The sequence below is a fragment of the Onychomys torridus genome, chromosome 2 (genome assembly GCF_903995425.1).
Source record: "Onychomys torridus chromosome 2, mOncTor1.1, whole genome shotgun sequence".
Taxonomy (NCBI): domain Eukaryota; kingdom Metazoa; phylum Chordata; class Mammalia; order Rodentia; family Cricetidae; genus Onychomys; species Onychomys torridus.
Window position 1 is genome coordinate 13,317,614 of NC_050444.1, and position 18,455 is coordinate 13,336,068.

General features: G+C 41.9%; 3 protein-coding genes across 6 annotated transcripts in view; 1 reads left to right on the plus strand and 2 right to left on the minus strand.

Moving 5' to 3' along the window:
- The window catches only part of LOC118577463 (serine/arginine repetitive matrix protein 3-like), a 30,378-nt gene extending 28,509 nt beyond the window's left edge, over positions 1–1,869 (minus strand). Inside the window, exons 1-3 of the mRNA XM_036177643.1 lie at positions 1,593–1,869; positions 1,269–1,362; positions 599–1,160 (exon numbers count right to left, since the gene is read on the minus strand). Coding sequence (XP_036033536.1) covers positions 599–1,160; positions 1,269–1,362; positions 1,593–1,869 — 933 coding nt within the window. The remainder of the gene's footprint in view (positions 1–598; positions 1,161–1,268; positions 1,363–1,592) is intronic.
- On the plus strand, positions 666–13,746 carry Ccne2 (cyclin E2). 3 transcript variants are annotated; one of them, XM_036179159.1, is made up of 12 exons: positions 666–988; positions 2,121–2,160; positions 2,254–2,353; positions 2,435–2,488; positions 3,235–3,386; positions 4,239–4,374; positions 6,799–6,945; positions 8,398–8,493; positions 8,902–9,036; positions 10,769–10,880; positions 11,506–11,663; positions 12,262–13,746. In XM_036179159.1, exons 2-12 carry the CDS (start codon positions 2,147–2,149, stop codon positions 12,373–12,375), a joined length of 1,218 nt encoding a protein of 405 aa, XP_036035052.1. In that variant the 5' UTR covers positions 666–988; positions 2,121–2,146; the 3' UTR covers positions 12,376–13,746. The 3 variants fall into 3 exon arrangements, with proteins under 3 accessions (XP_036035052.1, XP_036035053.1, XP_036035051.1); XM_036179160.1 differs by lacking the exon at positions 666–988 and adding an exon at positions 1,245–1,300; XM_036179158.1 differs by lacking the exon at positions 666–988 and adding an exon at positions 1,252–1,308.
- Ints8 (integrator complex subunit 8) overlaps positions 13,668–18,455 on the minus strand; it is a 51,923-nt gene continuing 47,135 nt past the window's right edge. For both annotated transcript variants that reach the window (XM_036179156.1, XM_036179157.1), the window contains 3 exons: positions 18,377–18,441; positions 17,910–17,953; positions 13,668–13,872 (listed from right to left, as the gene is read on the minus strand). In XM_036179156.1, the coding sequence (XP_036035049.1) occupies positions 13,756–13,872; positions 17,910–17,953; positions 18,377–18,441 (226 nt within the window). In that variant the 3' untranslated portion in view covers positions 13,668–13,755. The remainder of the gene's footprint in view (positions 13,873–17,909; positions 17,954–18,376; positions 18,442–18,455) is intronic.

The window sequence follows — 18,455 nt, forward strand, 5'->3', positions numbered from 1 at the left end:
GGCCGGGCGCGCGGCGGGCGGCCTTGGCGCCGTCGCCCCGCTCACTCGGGGCGAGGACGCAGGGACGCCCGTCGGCCGGCCTCCGGGAGTCTTCCTCGGCCCGCGGCCCGGGGGTCTTTGTTCCGGGGCGGCGGCCCGCCCGGGGGCTGTGCGCCGAGCGTCACCGCACACCCGGCCGGTGGATGTGCAGGCCGTCTGAGGTAGCGGGCGCCCCGAGCTCGATGGCCGGCTCACGGCGCGGCGCGGCCCGCCACGTCCCAGCAGCGCTCGCAGGCGGGCGGCTCTCCCGCGCAGGCGGTTCGCGCGGGCTCCGCAGGGCGCGCTGGCGGCGGGGCAGGGCGGGGCGGGGCGCGCGGCCCGGGCGCGCACGTGGTGCGCACCGTCCGGGCCTCCGGCCGGGTCCGCGGAGACCCCGCACTCGTGCGGATGGGGACGGCTCCCGCCGCAGTCCCGAGAGGTGGTTAGCGGCCGGTGCACGAGTCTAGGACCGGGAGGGGAGCGCGCGGCGCGAGGCCTTCCCGCGCGGGGTCTGCCGGGGAGCCGCAGGCAGGAGCGGAGTGGCCGGTCGGCCGGGCGCGGGGACAGGGCTGACACGTACCTCATCCAGGGGCAGAGGCGCCTTCCTGTGCGCGGCCGCCGGGGGCCGGGGGAGGGAACGAGCCGCCCGTCGCCCGGCGGATGGCTCCCGCTCCGCACGTGGCGGGCCGCGCGCTCCGGCGTGTTTACATTCTGCGGCCGCTCCACGTTGTGCCGCCGTCCTCACTCGCCATTGGCCGGCCCCGCCGCCGTCCTCACTCGCCATTGGCCGGCTCCTCAGCCACCGCCTCGCCCCTCCCGGAGGGGCGGGCCCTCGGCTCCCGCGCCCCGCGTTTCGGGGAAGACCCGGGTTCCCCGAGGCCTGGGCGGGGCCGCGTCCCTCCCCGGCGGTGCCGCGCCGAACGGCCGCCTGACACCCCGAGATCCCAGAGCCACCGCGGGAGGGACAGGGGTGAGCAGGACGGCCCCCGCACGGGGGAGGGGCCTGGCGGGCTGCTGCAGCCGCGGCGCGCGCAGGTGAAGCGCCGGGCGGGGCGGAGGAGCACCGGCCGGGAGGGCAGCCCTGCGGCCACTCGGCGCCCGCCCGCGCGCACTGAGGGCAGGGCGCGGCGCGCGCGGGCGAGCTGGGCGGGCGCGGGCGGGGGAGGGGAAGGCGCCGTCCGAGGTGTCAGTCTGCGGCGCATGCGTGCGGGGCGGTCCGGGCCAGGCCTATATATTGAGTTGGCGCCGGCGCCAGCTGAGCCGAGCTGTAGAGGGTCTGGCGGTGAGGAGGTGCTGACTCCAGGGGGGATGCGGGAGGGAAGGGAACCTTGTCTGGCGGGAGCCCTGGGAGAGGGAAATGGGGGATGAGGACCAGGAGCCTGGGATTGATGGGCTCCCGAGGTCGGTCCCTGTCAGGACCCTTGTCAGGGGCCGAGGGGAAGCGGGGGATGGAGGGCACCCCAAGTGAGCGGCCACGGAGAAGCCTCAGTCCACCCTCATTTGGGGAAGGTCTCCCGCGCGAAGGATGGAGGTGTGGATCGTTTACGGGGGAAGGATTCTCGGAGAGTTCCCACCTCTACCCCCCCCCCCCCGCTCTTCTGGAATTGGGGTCCGGTCGCCCCTGCAAGCGGCACTGCCCGCCGGGTGGGGCTGGGAAGAAGGGAAGGGAGCCTGAAGGACGCGACACCAGACTCGGTTCCCTCCACCCACGGCTCCCCGCCACTGCGGCTCTCCAAATTGGCGCGGAACCGGCTTCTCCAGAGCCCGCTCTTGGAGGCTCCGTCTAGGCGCCTGGCGGGCCGAGGCCGGGATGTGCTTTCCCACCCTGGTTGTTCGGGGAAATGCATGCATGGCCGGAAAAACTCATCTGAAGGGTGCTGGGGTACTTTGGACATTTCTGAACGCACTTTCTTTTCAGTGTACGTTCATTTGAGGAAATGAAGGCATGTATGTAAAATTACTATGAGATAATGCACTTCAGAAGAGATGTTTTTAAAGGCTCAGGTCACCTTCTGGATTAATTTCTGAATCGGTTTTGATTGGCATTTGGAGACTATGAATGACTATGTTCTTGATTGTGGTTTTTCTTCTCCCCCATTTAGAGGTTTCATAGGCCTCAAAGAAGAGAATGTCGAGACGCAGGTAACACTGTTAGTCTTGGAGATGTGTTTCAAAATTATCTGCTGCCTTTGAAATACATGACTTACTAATTAAACTTCCCAAACTCCATCACAGTAGCCGTTTACAAGCTAAGCAGCAGCATGCCCAGCCCAGCCAGCCAGACTCTCCACAAGAAGCCCAGATAATTCAAGCCAAGAAGAGAAAAACAGCACAGGTGATTTAAGGAAAACTAGGGAGGAAGGGAGGAAATTCCTTGTTGAGAGCTTAATTTACAATGGTCTTTTCTATTCTTCAGGATGTCAAAAAAAGGCAAGAGGAGATCACCAAGAAGCATCAGTATGAGATTAGGGTAATGCAGAACTGGACTGAGTGGGTTGGGGAAGGATATGAGTAGAGTTGTGTGTTACTGCCTTACAGTGGAAGATTTCTGTGACACTTCTAATGATCTTAGAGGTTAACAGGAAGGAGTTTCATAGATGCCTGAATCCTACAGCTGCAGTGTAGTTGGCCTAGAAGCAGCTGGTTCCTTTCTGTAAATCCCTCCCTCCCTCTTGGAGCTGGCTGGTATACCAAGGCCCGCCTATACACCGCTCTTTGTTCACTTTGAGACTGCAAGTGGAGGGTCCTAATAGCTACTGAGTTGGCATAAAAAGGATGTGAGATCACTGACAGCCTGGCACCCAGCCTTTTGCTACTCCTTCTTATATGTTCACTTGGAGACGGTAATTCTTTTGAAAAGATCCTCTAAGTGACTCCACTTGACTGAATTTTTAGGTTTTTTTGCATTCAAGTTTTCTCAACTATTAGAAAACACTTTAAAAAAAAAAAAAAAGCTTATTTTTTAAAAAAAGTATCCTCGCTAAAATTTCTAAATTCAGAGAACTGCAGCTATTTCTTTTAAAATTACTTTATTTTACACTACAAATGCATTCGTTATTATTTCAATACTTGTTATCTAATTTATGAAGACTGGTATGAATTGTATAGCTTTAAAATTAGGTATAAATATCAAATTTGCTATCATTTGAAGATGCAGAACAAAAGCCATGGTTTCTTGATACACTAATGTTTTTCTCTTTTGTTTTGAAATGACAGAATTGTTGGCCACCTGTCTTGTCTGGAGGAATCAGTCCTTGCATTATCATTGAAACACCCCATAAAGAAATAGAAACAAGTGACTTCTCTAGGTTTACAAATTACAGATTTAAAAATCTTTTCATTAATCCTTCGCCTCTGCCAGACTTAAGGTAAAAAAAAATTTTTCAGTAATTTAATATGAAAGGTTAAAACAGTAGATTTAAAATAATGCCAAGTATTTCTTAATACTTCCCTCACCGAGAGAGATGCATCCTACTACATGAGACATTTGCAAGTGTTAGCAAATGATATATTTAAAACCCAGACTCTCTTTGACTTGCTTGGTGAATGCTTCCAAACTTAGCAGAACTGAACTATCTTTTAGATGTAGCTTAAATAATTCTCTAATTAAAATGGGAACTTTTTTTTTGGAGCTGAGGATTGAACCCAGGACCTTGTGCTTGCTAGGCAAGTGCTCTACCACTGAGCTAAATCCCCAACCCCAAAATGGGAACATTTTTAATGGCAGCATTTTCAATTGACTTCTCCCCACTCATTCCTTACCAAGCTTGCTATCAGTTGTGATATGACCAAGAGGTACAGCTTATAGAAAACATCTATGTAGTAACTAACATTTAACTTAAATTAAATAGCTCATCCCCATGCCTGCTACTTTGTTCCACCTTGACCTTGTTATAAATGATATTGCTACATAAGTGATGCTGCTGATATACTTTAAAGTGGTGGGACTTCTTTATCATTGTGATATATTCTAAATATTTTTCTAGTTTGCTTTTAAGAATTTCCTTAAACCATAACTTTTATCAATTCTAAGAAAGGGCTGATTATACAGAATTCCTGAAATTTAACAATAAAACAGAAATCTTTTGAGTTTACTCCAAGAGCTACTTTTTTGAATTTGCAATTAGAAGTTGAAGTGGGATATGTGAATGAAACATGGAGTTGTGCTAGATGTGTATAGATGACAAAATATAAATTATTCCTCCCCCCCCACCATGTAGCTGGGGATGTTCACAGGAAGTTTGGCTAAACATGCTACAAAAGGAGAGCAGATATGTACATGACAAACATTTTGAAGTTCTTCATTCTGACCTGGAACCACAAATGAGGTCAATACTTTTAGACTGGCTTTTGGAGGTATGTCCTAAAAATAGAATTTCTTTTGTGTCTACAATGGGAAAATGTTTAGATGGATAGGTATGTGTTTTCCATGTGACTTCAGGGTATGCTGTCCAGGACCAGAAAACTGCCTTTTGTGTGGTACCTAAAGTAGAATGTGACTTGATTTTTTTCCCTTGTACTGCTGGAGATTGAACCTAGGGCCTTGTGTGTGTTAGGCCAGCACTGAGCTACAAGCCCAGGCCAAACCAACTTTTTAAGAGTAAAATAGGAGTTGGTGGTATAGCTCAATGGTAGTGTGTCCTCAGTACCAAAGCAGAGAGTAAGTAAAATCCTAAGAACACATCTTCTATGATACAACCCAAAACAAAATCAGAAATCCCTGACATGCAAGGTTTGGTTCTACTTGAGAGTACTGAAGGTGAATAGAATGTATTTGACTAGTTGACTAGGTTTTGAATACAAGAAAGAACCAGCGTAGGCTTCCAAGCCCTCAGACATCCTTTTTCTGCATTATCAAAGCCAAATCATGAATTTTGACTTTACACTCCAAATCCCATTAGCTTCCTATACTGTACTGCTGTCCTTTCAGAAACACACTGCTTCCGGGGGTTGTGATGTATGCCTGCAATCCACAAAGGTTGAGGCAGGGACGTTGGGACTTTACACCCAACCAGGTCTAATGGAAAGTGCAAATCAGAGAATTACATATTGAAACCTTGCCTAAAAAATAAATAAATAGTTTTAAAGGATATATCTATGCATATACACACACAAACTATCATCAATTTAAGGAGTATCAGTGAGCCTGAAACCTATAGATTTATGCAAACTTTTTTTTTCTTATTTGGGTCCATTCCCTTTCGCTGGATTATTGTAAATCCCTCAAATTATTGCTGAGGAAACAAATTACTTGATGTTAAACTGATTTTTTTTTTTTTTTTTTTTTTTTTTTTGAGACAGGGTTTCTCTGTGTAGCTTTGGTGCCTGTCCTGGAACTCACTTGGTAGCCCAGGCTGGCCTTGAACTAAACAGAGATCCCCTGGCTCTGCCACCCGAGTGTTGGGATTAAAGGCGTGCACCACCACTGCCCCACTAAACTCTTCCCCTCCCACCCCCCTGACAGGGTTTCTCTGTGTAGCTTTGTGCCTTTCCTGGATCTCACACTGTAGACCAGGCTGGCCTTGAAATCAGAGATCCGCCTGCCTCTGCCTCCCGAGTGCTGGGATTAAAGGCGTGCGCCGCCACCACCCAGCTAAACTCATATTCTTACAACCCTGGATATTTGCTGTGTAGTCTGACAGGAAATGATGGATTGTGGCAGGAAGATTTACAAGTTCCACAAAAGTCGGTACAGGTTATAATGATATTATCTCAAAATAAAATAAGGGGCAGGTGGGGTATATGTAGCTTAGTGGTAAAATACTTGCCTAACACACAGTGAAGCCCTGCTTTTAATCCCTAATACTGGGGGAAAGGTGTAGATTCATTGTAAGGGAGGAAGACTGGGTGGACCTTTCGGTAGATCTCAGAAATGTTTCCAAGATTATAAGAGGAAGTTGTGTTATCAGGTCCTTAAAGATTATCCATTAATAGCATGGAAAGGAAACTAGAAAGTTGTTGGGTTTGCCTTTTTTCATTGGAGTTTCTGAAAATTGAACATCAGGTCTATTTCTGACTATCTAGTGGTAATAGCATCAATGCATCAGAATTATGTTAACTAAAAGTTTTTACTTTGTATGATAATGAACTTATTTTCAATCTGAATGTAAAAGTAAGTTCACTGATTGAAAAATCTTAAATGTCAACACATGGAAAAGATGTCTTTGAAATACATCTCTTCCTGATGTTAAGATTTTTTAATTATGTGTAAATTGAGTGCAGGTACCCAGATCAGAAGAGGGCACCAGATCTCCTGGCACTGAGGTTATAAGCAACGATAGGCTCCCTAGATTCAGGTGCTAGGAACCAGTACATGCTCTTTGCTACTGAACCATTCACCAGGTGTCTGACTTTAGAACAGTATAAGATAGGAACAGAATAGTTCTTTAATATACTCAGTGTTTGTTTTAAACTCATCTATTTACTGTTCCTGTTTTCTCATTTCCAAAATGGAGATAATGGCACCCATTTCATGGAGTAAGTGTGAAAGTTAGAAACTTTTCTTTAAGTATGGGAATGGCAATATTGTTAACAATAGTGAAAATGAGGGTAATGCACATTAAATCAAAAACATGGGATGATTTTTATATTAGCCTGCAATAGATACGAAAGTGAAAAACTGTAAAACTAAGGATAAGGATAATAGGCTCACTATTAGTACATGCTAATTCTTCCTTTATGTTAATATTGGCATCCTAAAGAACTTTAGCCTTGGTATAATAAAGATAACTGTAATTTGGATAAGTTCTAAAGGTGATATTTGAATATTTGGTTCTTCAGGTCTGTGAAGTATACACACTTCATAGGGAGACATTTTACCTTGCCCAAGACTTTTTTGACAGATTTATGTTGACACAAAAAGATATAAATAAAAATATGCTTCAACTCATTGGGATTACTGCATTGTTCATTGCTTCTAAACTTGAGGTAAGTTCTTAAATTTCATCCAGATAAATTTACTGTTAACCTGGTTTTTAAATGAACATATTATTCTCAGTATACTAACATTTTCTGTATTATAGTGGGGATGGAAGAAGAAATTATCATAGGTCTTTATTTTAGTCTCTAGCTTACATAGTTTATCTACATTAGTCTCTAGTTTAGATGCTGGGAACTGTATGGCTCATTTCACCAGATAAACTATCGGTGTTGTTGCACATGGATTCAAAAGAATGGTATTTTTTTGTTTGTTTGTTTTGGAGCTGAGGATCGAACCCAGGGCCTTGCGCTTGCTAGGCAAGCTCTCTACCACTGAGCTAAATCCCCCAACCCCAAAAGAATGGTCTTTAAACACTAATCAAATGAAAGAAATGTTATGTTGGTTAAGGATAATGGTCTGTCAAACCTAATTTTTCCTGTCTAGTGTTGGTTGGTGTCATGTTGGAAAAAAACTATTGCTTCAAACTTTCAAAAATAAGTTATCTCCCAGTTCTGCAGCATACAACACATCAGTTTGTAGAGTCAGCCTGTCCTCTTGTTTCAGGCATCTTTGTGTATTGAAATCATGATCTTTAGTTTGCTGCCATGTGCCAGCTTTATCTAACCCTCTGATAATTTCTGATTCTTGGAACTTTTAAGACAAATTTGCGATCAGCCAAAACACAATCCACTCCTTCTCCTCCTCTGCTTATACTGGGGATTGAAGCCCAGGGCCTCGCCCATCCTTGGTCAGCACTTTGAGAAAGGGGTCTAACAATGTAATCCTAGCTGGCCTGTAACTTACTACATTGGACCCCAAAGAGATTTGCCTGTCAATACCTCTTGGCTGCTGGGATTAAAAAAATGTGTGTTGCTACATCTGGCCTTGTTTTGTTTTTGAAAGTATAGGTGTAACCAAAGCAAGCATAAGCCCAGTATTTTTTGTTAATTAATACTTGCATACTAAGTTAATATGTTCAGTTTCTAGACCTCATTTTTGCTTTGAGTGGCTCAAGCTAGCTTTGAACTCAGTCTGCAGCTGGTAGATGACTTTGATCTTCCTGCCCCCACTTCCCAACAGGATTACAGGTCTATATTGCAGTGCTAGGATTTCCTACACATTAGGCAAGCTCTCAACCAAATGAGCCACACTGCACTTCTTTGTAGAGTGTCTTCTTTTGGTCTGACCACCAGACTAGACAGTATTAAAAAGGTTGTTAATTGTTTCTTAATTGAAATAACAGATTAAGATATGCATTGTTAGATACAAAGTCAACTCTAGAAAAATAAACTTGAAAATCAGTACAGTAGCTGGCCACAGATAACTACATACAGAAAGAAAATCTTACACAGTTTTGATCTATAATCACTTTGTGAAGCTGTCCTTAAAATTGAAGCATACATATAGCCTGTATATAATTATTTTTTTTAAATGCTTAATAAAAATTTTCTAAATTAAAGGAAATCTACGCTCCCAAACTCCAAGAGTTTGCTTATGTCACTGATGGTGCTTGCAGTGAAGTAGATATCTTAAAGATGGAACTCAATATATTAAAGGTAATAATAATGTACTTTCTTAGTTGCAACTTTTTAATATACTAGTTATGAGTGAACTTCTGATATAACAAATAGCCAACTCGGTAAGATAAAGGCATTTCACTGCCAGGGAGGCATGACAACATCTTGACTCCTGGGGGACACACATGTTGTAAGTTGTCCTCTGACCTCCATATGCAAGTCACAACATGTACCTACACCCAAAATAAATATAATTTTGAATAAATTTTTAAAGAGCCAAAATTGATGTTTTAGTCTGAGCATAGAAAAGGTTAAAAGGTTAATGCAGTAAAATACTGATATTGATTGGTGGTTGGTAAGGAAATTTACTTAACCTCTAAACTCTGCTATGTACACAATATAATATATATGTAATTATTAATGGGCATTTTAAAATTTCATTGACAGGCATTAAATTGGGAACTTTGTCCTGTAACAGTCATTTCCTGGTTGAATGTTTTTCTCCAAGTTGATGCTGTTAAAGATGTTCCTAAGGTTCTTCTACCTCAATATTCTCAGGAGACGTTCATCCAGATAGCACAGGTACTGACCCTGTTACTGAACACAGCTAATGGTATTGTCGATTACAGATTTGTTTCATACACATACACACACACACACACACACACACACACACACACAAAGTCCTGGACTATACAACAGAATGGCATACTGAGTTAAATCTTAGTTGACAAAATAACTTTTGACTCATAAAATTCTGTCCCTAGTATTTACATTGCTTAATAACTTAGAGAAGAAAACCTTAAACTTTTATGAGTTCCCTTTTTTTTTTTTAGGGTTTGGGATTAGAGTAAAATACCTTTTTGATACAAAATGGAGGATAATGTTTTCAGCTAGTTATCTTAAAGGTTTTGTTGTTGTTGGTTTGGCAGGTTTTAGTGTTGGAGGGGAGGGGCTCTGAGACAGGGTCTCACTATGTAGCACTGAATGTCCTGGAACTCACTATGTAGACTAGGCTCACAGAGATCCACCTGTCTCAGCCTCCCAAGTGCCGGATTAAAGGTGGAATATAACCACTATGCCCAACCTGCTGTTACTTAATTCTAATTAAACTTTCCTAGACCAGCATGTAACATATTCTAACAAAGTAACTACAGAGGTTGAGAATCCCATTCTTTGCATATAAGACCTGAAGGATGCAATTCTACTATATATAAATGTGAAGAAAATCTTCAATTTTATTCTATGTAGGATGTGAAATTGGAATTTAGGGATGAGTATTAAGTCATTTGGGTTAGACCTTGTGTTTTAAAATCTGTTAGCCAACAAAGATGTAAAATGTTTCTAGTATATACTGGTGAATATCCTTATTCCAAAACTTTGAAAATACTCTAAAATAAGAATTTTTGAATGTGAAAAATTCCACACGACTTCAGTAATTGGTCAAAAAGAACAGGCACACTAAAAATATTCTATAAAATTGAATACATATATATGTATATAAGGTATATGTAAGTGAATCAAGTTTTGACATGAATCGCAGGCCCCGGGGGATCTTATACATGCAAGTATTTCAAAATCCAAAAAAACGTCCAGATTCCAAAACACTTATCTCATACATTATTCAAAGAATATTCAGTCTGGTAGTATTTCACTTCCAACTCCTCCAGATTATACCACTTACTTGTTTTATTCACTGAACAGGAATTGCCTTAAATTGCCTTAACCCCCTAAAAATCTAGCTAGCCCTCACACCATTCCAACTGCTCCTTTACCAGTTGTATCTAGTTGCTGCTAAGACTACTGTGTTTTACTTTGTCTACCGTGTCCTTTTTAAAGTGTAACTTTCCTGGATTTAGAATCTTACAGTTCTTTCAATAAGCTTCAGTAGTAGTGCTCTAACTTCTAACGGGCCTTTATAACTTAACTAGGTTACCTCTAGCTTTTCTTGCCTTCAGCTGCTCACCTTGGCTAAGGAAGGAAGGTATTCCTTGCTTATTTCATAATTAAGTAGTATTACCTTTGGTAATGTTCTTCTATCTCAAACATTCTCTACCCACTGATCTTCCTACCTAGCTTATCTAATTTAGAAGCCTTCACTGGCTTTTTCCAATCTAGATGAAGTGCATACCCTGCTAATACATTATCACTGTGTTCCTACAGTCCTGTCCTGGTTTTTCCTCCCTTCCCTGCAATACTGAAACTAGGTGGTGGTTATTTGCCTTAGAGTTAGCAGTGATGGTATATGTTCTATAAAGTAGGGACATACTCATCTTTCCTTTAAATTACTTACACTTTTGTTTTTTCCTGTTAGCTTTTAGATCTGTGCATCTTAGCCATTGACTCATTAGAATTCCAATACAGAATTCTGGCAGCTGCAGCCTTATGCCATTTTACCTCCATTGAAGTGGTTAAGAAAGCCTCAGGTATGACTATTTTGTTCACTTTCAATGGAACTTGGGAACTTCAATACCTTATCAAACACACAATTTAATAATTTACTGATTTTTTTTTCTGTTAGAAATACTTTACAGTCCTTAGTGTATCATTCATTTGAAGCAAATAAGCACAATTCTACCTTGTATGAATATGTGCTGGTTAAAAAGCTGAAGAGGGCCTAAAAAGATGTCTCAATGGTTAAGAGCACATACTGCTCTTGGAGAAGACCCAGTTTGGTTCCTAGCCCCCATAGCAAATGGCACACAACCACCTGTAACTGTAGGTCCAGGACATCTGATACACTCTTCTGATCTTTGTACAGACTTACATAATTATAAACATAAGAAGAAAAGAGTCAGATGAGAGGCACAAGCCTGTAACCTCAGCACTTGGGGGCTGAACCAGGAGGGCAGCCGACCTGGGCTACAGAATGAGCCTCCAGAAAACTAAATTCTTTCAGCTTTAAGGTCATATAAAAAAGTTTGATAAATGTGTAATCATTTCTTTTGAGTTTTTAAATGACTTAAAACTTGGAAGCAGTGCAAAGTACATTGGGCAGATTGGTAGTTTCTGTTGGTGTAACTTTAACATCTTACTAATTTTTAAATTCAGGTTTGGAATGGGATGACATTTCAGAATGTGTAGACTGGATGGTGCCTTTTGCCAGTGTAGTAAAAAGTGTAAGTCCAGTGAAGCTGAAGACTTTTAAGAAGATACCCATGGAAGACAGACACAATATCCAGACACACACAAATTATTTGGCTTTGCTGGTATGGTTTTTTGTTTGGGGGAGTTGTTTGTTTTTCTTTTAATTTAAGATCTTTTCACTGTTTTTTTAAAATCTTGCTATCTAGTTAAGTCTTAGAACTGATAGAGAGGATACTGTGTATTACTGCTTTAGACAGTTACATAAGATGATAAAGGGGAAGGTAACAGTCATGCTGATTTTTAAAATGTAAAGGAGATTTAAAAAAAATTAAGGCAGACTTGGTGGCACAGGCCTATAATCTTAGCAATGGGGAGGCTGAGGCAGGAGGATCATGAGTTCATGGGCCACATAGTAAGAAAGACTGTCTTAAGAAAAATATTACTCAAAATAAAGACCAGCAGTCCAGATAAATTAAAAACATGTTTTTAATGCTTGTTTTGAGACAGGGCCTTATTGGAACATATTATGTAGACCAGGCTGACCTCAAATTCATAAAGCTCCATCTGCCTCTGCCTCCTGATAGGATTAAACAGCTGGCCTAAGGTAGAGACTCTTCAATAGACTTGGATGTCTCAAACAAGTAGATATGTGGTTTTGCCTTACTATGTATTTGTTTTACCTTAGCTGTTAATTATTGCATTATTCCTTCACATGTACAGAATGAAGTAAACTATGTGAACACCTTCAGAAAAGGAGGGCAGCTGTCGCCCGTGTGTAATGGTGGCATTATGACACCACCAAAGAGCACTGAAAAACCACCAGCAAAACACTGAAGCTAACAACATATTGGAGTGGAGCAGGCATTGGACAGAGGTTCATGCAAATGAGCAGATTTTTCACAAAGCAGTGCTATGACTGTCCTTGCCCATGGACGAGTTACACTGCCACTCTTTCCTTTAAAAACGACATCAATTTGGCACTATATGCCTAGGATGCATGAAGCCCTGGGTTCAATCCCCAGCACTACAGAAGAACAAAACAAAAAAATTCAAAAAAAGATCGGCACTAAAGAAATTTCCTCTAGTAGCTGCTTAAAAGAAAAGAGGACTTGCTTACAGAGGTGGCGTCACTCCCAAGCATAGTGGATAGAAGCCAGCAACAATTGATGCTGTAGCAGTTACTTGTTTCTGTGTTTCTTTAGGTCCTGTGTTACTGCATTTCTCTTGATAAACTAGGAATTTTATCATTGGACTATGGACTAAACTAGTGCTACTTAAAAGATGTATTAGCTGACACAGAACATTGAATCTAGATTTTAGATTCTTAAATTCCTATACTCTCGAATGGTGCAATTTGTCTTTTGAAAATGAAATTTAAACTTATTTACAAAGTTTGTTTTGTAATAAAGTGACTAATTTATCTAAAGCTGTTTTGTAACAAACAATGATAAAACTTGAATTTTTACAAATGGTGAAGTTCAATCTGTTTTTAACTAGTCTGTTTGCCTTGCCATAGTATTTCTTAATCAGTAAGGCATTGAACCAAATGTTTAAGCTGTGCTCTAAACGATGGGAGAACCAAAGAAATCATAAACAAGATAAATGCTTTGGCTTCTTCAGGGGTTTTACTTCATCTAAGGGTTGCTTTATAGTCTTTTCATATTGCAATCTGGGTAAAACTTTATAAGAAAGTCACTTTATTACACTAAGCTACCCCTAAGTATTTTTGAAATGTAGTGTGACTAAGGCTTTATGTTTGCAAAACCGGCAGTCCATTTTTAAGTCCCATATTATGAGGACTATGTCAACATGGAAAGACTTAGCACGTGACCTAAACTTCTATTTTCTATGGCAGAAAAAATATTAAATGTATACTGACTCCTAGAAATCTATTTATTTAAACTTGCTGTATATAGAATAGCTACTTATGCATTAAATATTTTAAGTTAGCCTTTGAAAAGGAAATTTGGGCCTAAAAAAGTCAATTTCATTAGAAAAAAGTGATAATACCAGATTGCCAGGTTACCAGACATGTGAACCCTTTCTTTGAAGAAACTGTAAACTTTTGTTAATGTGTGAAGTTTTTATATAGTTTTTGTCTGAAAAGAAAACACCACTAAATTGTATATATGTATTATATAAACTTAATCTTTTAATACTGTTTACTTTTAGCCCATGTTTAAAAAATAAAAGTTTAAAAAATTAACTAACTGTTTAAAAGTAAAGTTTTGCCATTGCTTGTAGAAACTTCTTTTTCCTTCTCTGTGCTGCCAGCTGTAATACTTCCTCAGGGTTGCTTGCATTCAATTCTGTTTGGCCAATGGCTTTGATCTGAAAACAGAAAAGTGTTATTAGAAGTTTGGTTTAAAAAAAACTTAAGTCTTCCTAGTAGTACACATAAGTCAAAGTTAAAAATAACTAAATCAAATTTTAAAAGTTAAGAGCTACAGAAAAAAAAATAATGTAACTATTGCATCGATCTACTAAGGTTTAGTTTATACTGATTTAGTTTATGCTTACCTGAAGGAACATTTTATTACATTAAATAAATCCCTGTATGCTTATGGGTGAGCAGGAGAAGAAAAGTAGATGGAAGAGGCTGACTGATGGGGGGGGGGGGGTCCTCACAAACCCACACAGAACAAGGAAGTCAGAAGAGGCCATGGGCAGAACAGGTTATAGTAATTAGACCCTGGAAAACACGCGACAGTAAGAACAGTACAGACAGCTGGCACAGTATTAGTAGTGACTAAAACTGGCTGAGAGGCCTCTAATGTGGGGTAAGAGATAAGCCTATATCTGTGGATGCATGAAGAAGAGTCAGTAGGCTAAATGGCTATGCAGTTAGAAGGCTTAATATAGTTGGGGGTCAGGAGCATTTAGGAAATAGAGGCTAATGATCTCTGTGTCTGAAGCCAGCCTGATCTTCACAGTGAGTTCAGGCCCCCTAGGGTTACATATAAGACTGTCTCAGAAAATTAAACAAAGACATCACGAGCTATTGCTAAATTACCCTTGGCTGCCTCCCAGAGATGGGAAGGTAAGTAAGTACCTATTATTGCTAAAGACGTGATATCAGAGTCTCCTGACCTGGAATTGCTCTGAAAGCCTCATGGGAACTAGCTTCCATGGTACCAGAAAGCAACATGCAAGCTTTCAAAGGAAGTAAGCAAGCAACAGTCCTGCTTAGCTATGACACCTATGAACTACAACCACCACCAGTGTGGCTCAATAAACCCACCAGTGCAGTAGTGTCACTCATACATTGGTGGTAATCAACAGCTCTCTGGACCAGAGACCTATTCAACAAGAGGGAAACCATGCCTCGTACAGGAAACCTGTCCAACTACCCAGGGCTATTGAAACACTGGATCTTGAACCACTTTACAGCATGATTCCTAACTAGATTCTAAACATCTGTCCTTATACCCACAGCTAAGTGTAGTCCTTACTCCTCAACAAGAAAACTTCTCTTTGCACCAGACAGAAACCATTACAGAAAACCTCAACTGATCAAAGTACAGAGTTGTGAAGCCCAGTCAAATAACTAATACAAATACAAAATAACTCCCACACTTAAGGCTCAGGGATCATTTCAGAAGAGGAGTTTTCAAGATTTTTTAAAACCAGAGGGTAAGGGAGTTTGCTGCGAGATTGCATCTTCTAGGAGTGTCAGAAGCCCATAAACACTAAGTGAGCTGAACAAGGACAACAGACATGCTAAAGTGGACAGGGGAAAGCTTACAAGTCCTTAATCCTTCCTAATAGTGGGAGAAATGGTCCAGGGAAGAGCCCCCCAGCTAGTTACTAGTTATTGTATATACACATATATGTATGTAACAATTAACCTTTTTTTTAGAAATGGCCATGAATTTGAGAAAAAGAAAGGGTATATGAGAGGGCTGGGAGGAAAGGGAAGGGAAAAATCCACTCTCAAATATTTTATTTTTTAATGATACAGTATGAAAATACTAAGGGAACACTAAGAATATTGCCTTCCAGCCTCAGCTAAATTAGGAATGAGAGCAGAGGCAAGATGGCTGACTGGTAAAAGTGCTTGCCATGTAAGTCTGATGCCACAGTGGAGCTAGTTTCCCAGAACTGAACTCTGAACTCTACATGTATACTGTGAGACACACACACCTACATTCACACATAATACACATGCATTCATAATAAAAAGGAAACATAATAGGGGCTGGGGAGATGATTCAATAGGCAGTGTTTGCCACTCAAGCCTGATTTGAGTTCAGGTTCCCAGACCACCATAAAGGCCAGCCACAACAGTACACACATCTGTAATTCTAGCATGTTCCTATGGAGAGATGGGAAGTGAAGACAATTCCCAGAAGCCTTCAGACCCCTTGGTCTAATGGACCCAGCAATGAACAAAAGACACTGTTCCAAGGTAGAAGGCAAGGATCAACACCAAGAGTTGTCCTGACCACAACATGTGCATCACAGCACATGTATGCCCACATTGAAACACTACAAACACAATGTATACACATCATAAAAAAAAGGAAGAAAGACATGGGAGAAAGTATGGCATTCAATCAACTGGGCTAACTTCATGTTCTTTTATTTCACTATTTTAGGGTGTTAAAAGTCTCTTTCATCTAAACAGTCATATAACTTCATCTGAGTACATTTTAAAAGGTACTAAAAGCATCTACATTTATTAATGAGTAAAAGCAAGAAAAGATCTGCAGTAATACTGATTTACCACAAGTAATGAGTGTAAAATTTTAAACATCAGGCTAGTGTGGTGGTTTGAAAGAATATGGTTCCCATAAGCTCACAGGGAAAGGCACTATCCCGGTTGGCCTTTTGGAGTGGATGTGGTGTATTGGGGAAAATGTCACTGGTGGTGGGTTTTGGGGTCTCAGAAACTCAAGCCAGACCCAGTGTGGCACTCCTCCTGCTGCTTGCAGATCCAGACATAGAACTCTCAACTACCTCTCCAGCACCATGTCTTCCACCACACTTCCCATCACAATAATAACGGACTAAACCTCTGAACTGTTACCCAGTCCCCATTAAATGTTTCCTTTGTAAGAGCTGCCATGGTCATGGTCTATCTTCACAGCAATAAAGCCCTAAGACAGACAGCAAGAGGGGTGTGTGTGTGTGTGTGTGTGTGTGTGTGTGTGTGTGTGTGTGTGGTGTGTGTGGTGTGTGGTGTGTGTGTGTGTGTGTGTGTGTGTGGTGTGTGTGTGTGGGGTGTGGGGTGTGTGTGTGTGGGTGTGTGTGTGTGTGTGTGTGTGTGGTGTGTGTGTGTGTGTGTGTGTGTGTGTGTGGTGTGTGTGTGGTGTGTGTGGTGTGTGTGTGTGTGTGTGTGTGTGTGTGTGGTGTGTGTGTGTGGGGTGTGGGGTGTGTGTGTGTGTGTGTGGTGTGTGGGTGTGTGTGTGTGTGTGTGTGTGTGGTGTGTGGTGTGTGTGTGTGTGTGTGTGTGTGTGTGTCACGGACGACAGCTTGCTGCCAAACCTGATCTGATATCCTGAGTTTCAATCTTTGACAAAATCTCACATAATGGAAGGAAAGAACACACTAATGCAAGTTGTCCTCTGACCTTTAGAATAACACACACAGGCCAGATGGTGGTGGTGCACGCCTTTAATCCCAGCACTCGGGAGGCAGAGCCAGGTGGATCTCTGTGAGTTCAAGGCCAGCCTGGGCTACCAAGTGAGTCCTAGGAAAGGTGCAAAGCTACACAGAGAAACCCTGTCTCAAAAAAAAAAAAGAATGCACACACAGAAATGTGAGGGGGGAAAAAAAGACAAGTCAAATTCCAATAAATTACTTAATTCAGTAATTGTTGGGGACCACTCTAGTTACATATGAACAAGCCAAGTCCTGAAAGGACAGTAAAATATCTAGCATGTCCAATGTTGGTGAGTGTTACAGAGAACAACTTTAGAAGGAGAAGGAGATTAGCAAGAGCAACAGGGTGGTAGGAGGCATGTTAGTCTAAGGTGTCCAGGGAAGGCTAACCACTGAAACAGCAAAGCCAAGACCAGAAGGAACATGACTGTGCCTGGATAAGAAAATGCCAAGGGTCCCTGGAGAATTACTGTTCTTGACATATCTGAGCAATAATGGGGATATTTGTACTGAAGTAAAGCAAAGGGAAAAACCAGGTCAGCAAGCCACTATAAGGATCCTGTGAGATGAAAAATCACTTGAAGATTTAGAACAGATATATACAATGCTCTATCTAATATTTTAAAGTCAATAAACATTACAAGTAAATAATGATAACTAAATTCTGGCAGTAAATAGGTAAACACGATCTTTGCTCAAGGGCACAAATCTAAATTGTTTAATATTCTGAAAACATCACTGAAGAAAGGTATAAGGCAACTTACAGCAATCTGTCTTTTATCTGTCTCTCCTCTTTTATGATGAAGATCTAAATGTATAAGTTAAGAAAAATAAAACTGATTATTGTATCTTGATGGGATCTCAACTCTTTGAGACTGGGGAGGTGGTTCAGAATGTAAAGGAGCTTGCTGCCAAATCTGATGACCGGAGCTCAACCGTCCATACCATATGGCAGAAGAAAATTGACTTCAAGGGTGCCCTCAGTGTGTGAGATATTCGCACACTGCAGAATATGTACCCCCCCACACACAATCATATATGTAATATAGTTTTAAAATTCCAAGCTCTTTCTATTTTAGCTTGGAAACTATGCTCTACAATTTTTTTTCCTTGTGTAGCCCCAGCTGTTCTGGAACTCACAGATTAGAGGCAGGTGCCACCAGCACCTCTGGAAACACTTTAAATCAAAGACGTGAACTGCTGTACTGTCACTGCACTGACGGAAGGATACAAGTCAAGTACTCCAGGAGAGTGACATCCCATATGTAGTCATAGTAGGAGTCCATAGCGTCATGGCTGCAAAACAGAAT

Coding starts and splice junctions, on each gene's coding strand:
- Ccne2 (XM_036179159.1), top strand. Junction 8,494..8,901: donor TGGAACTCAATATATTAAAG/GTAATAATAATG, acceptor TTTCATTGACAG/GCATTAAATTGGGAACTTTG. Junction 11,664..12,261: donor CAAATTATTTGGCTTTGCTG/GTATGGTTTTTT, acceptor TCACATGTACAG/AATGAAGTAAACTATGTGAA.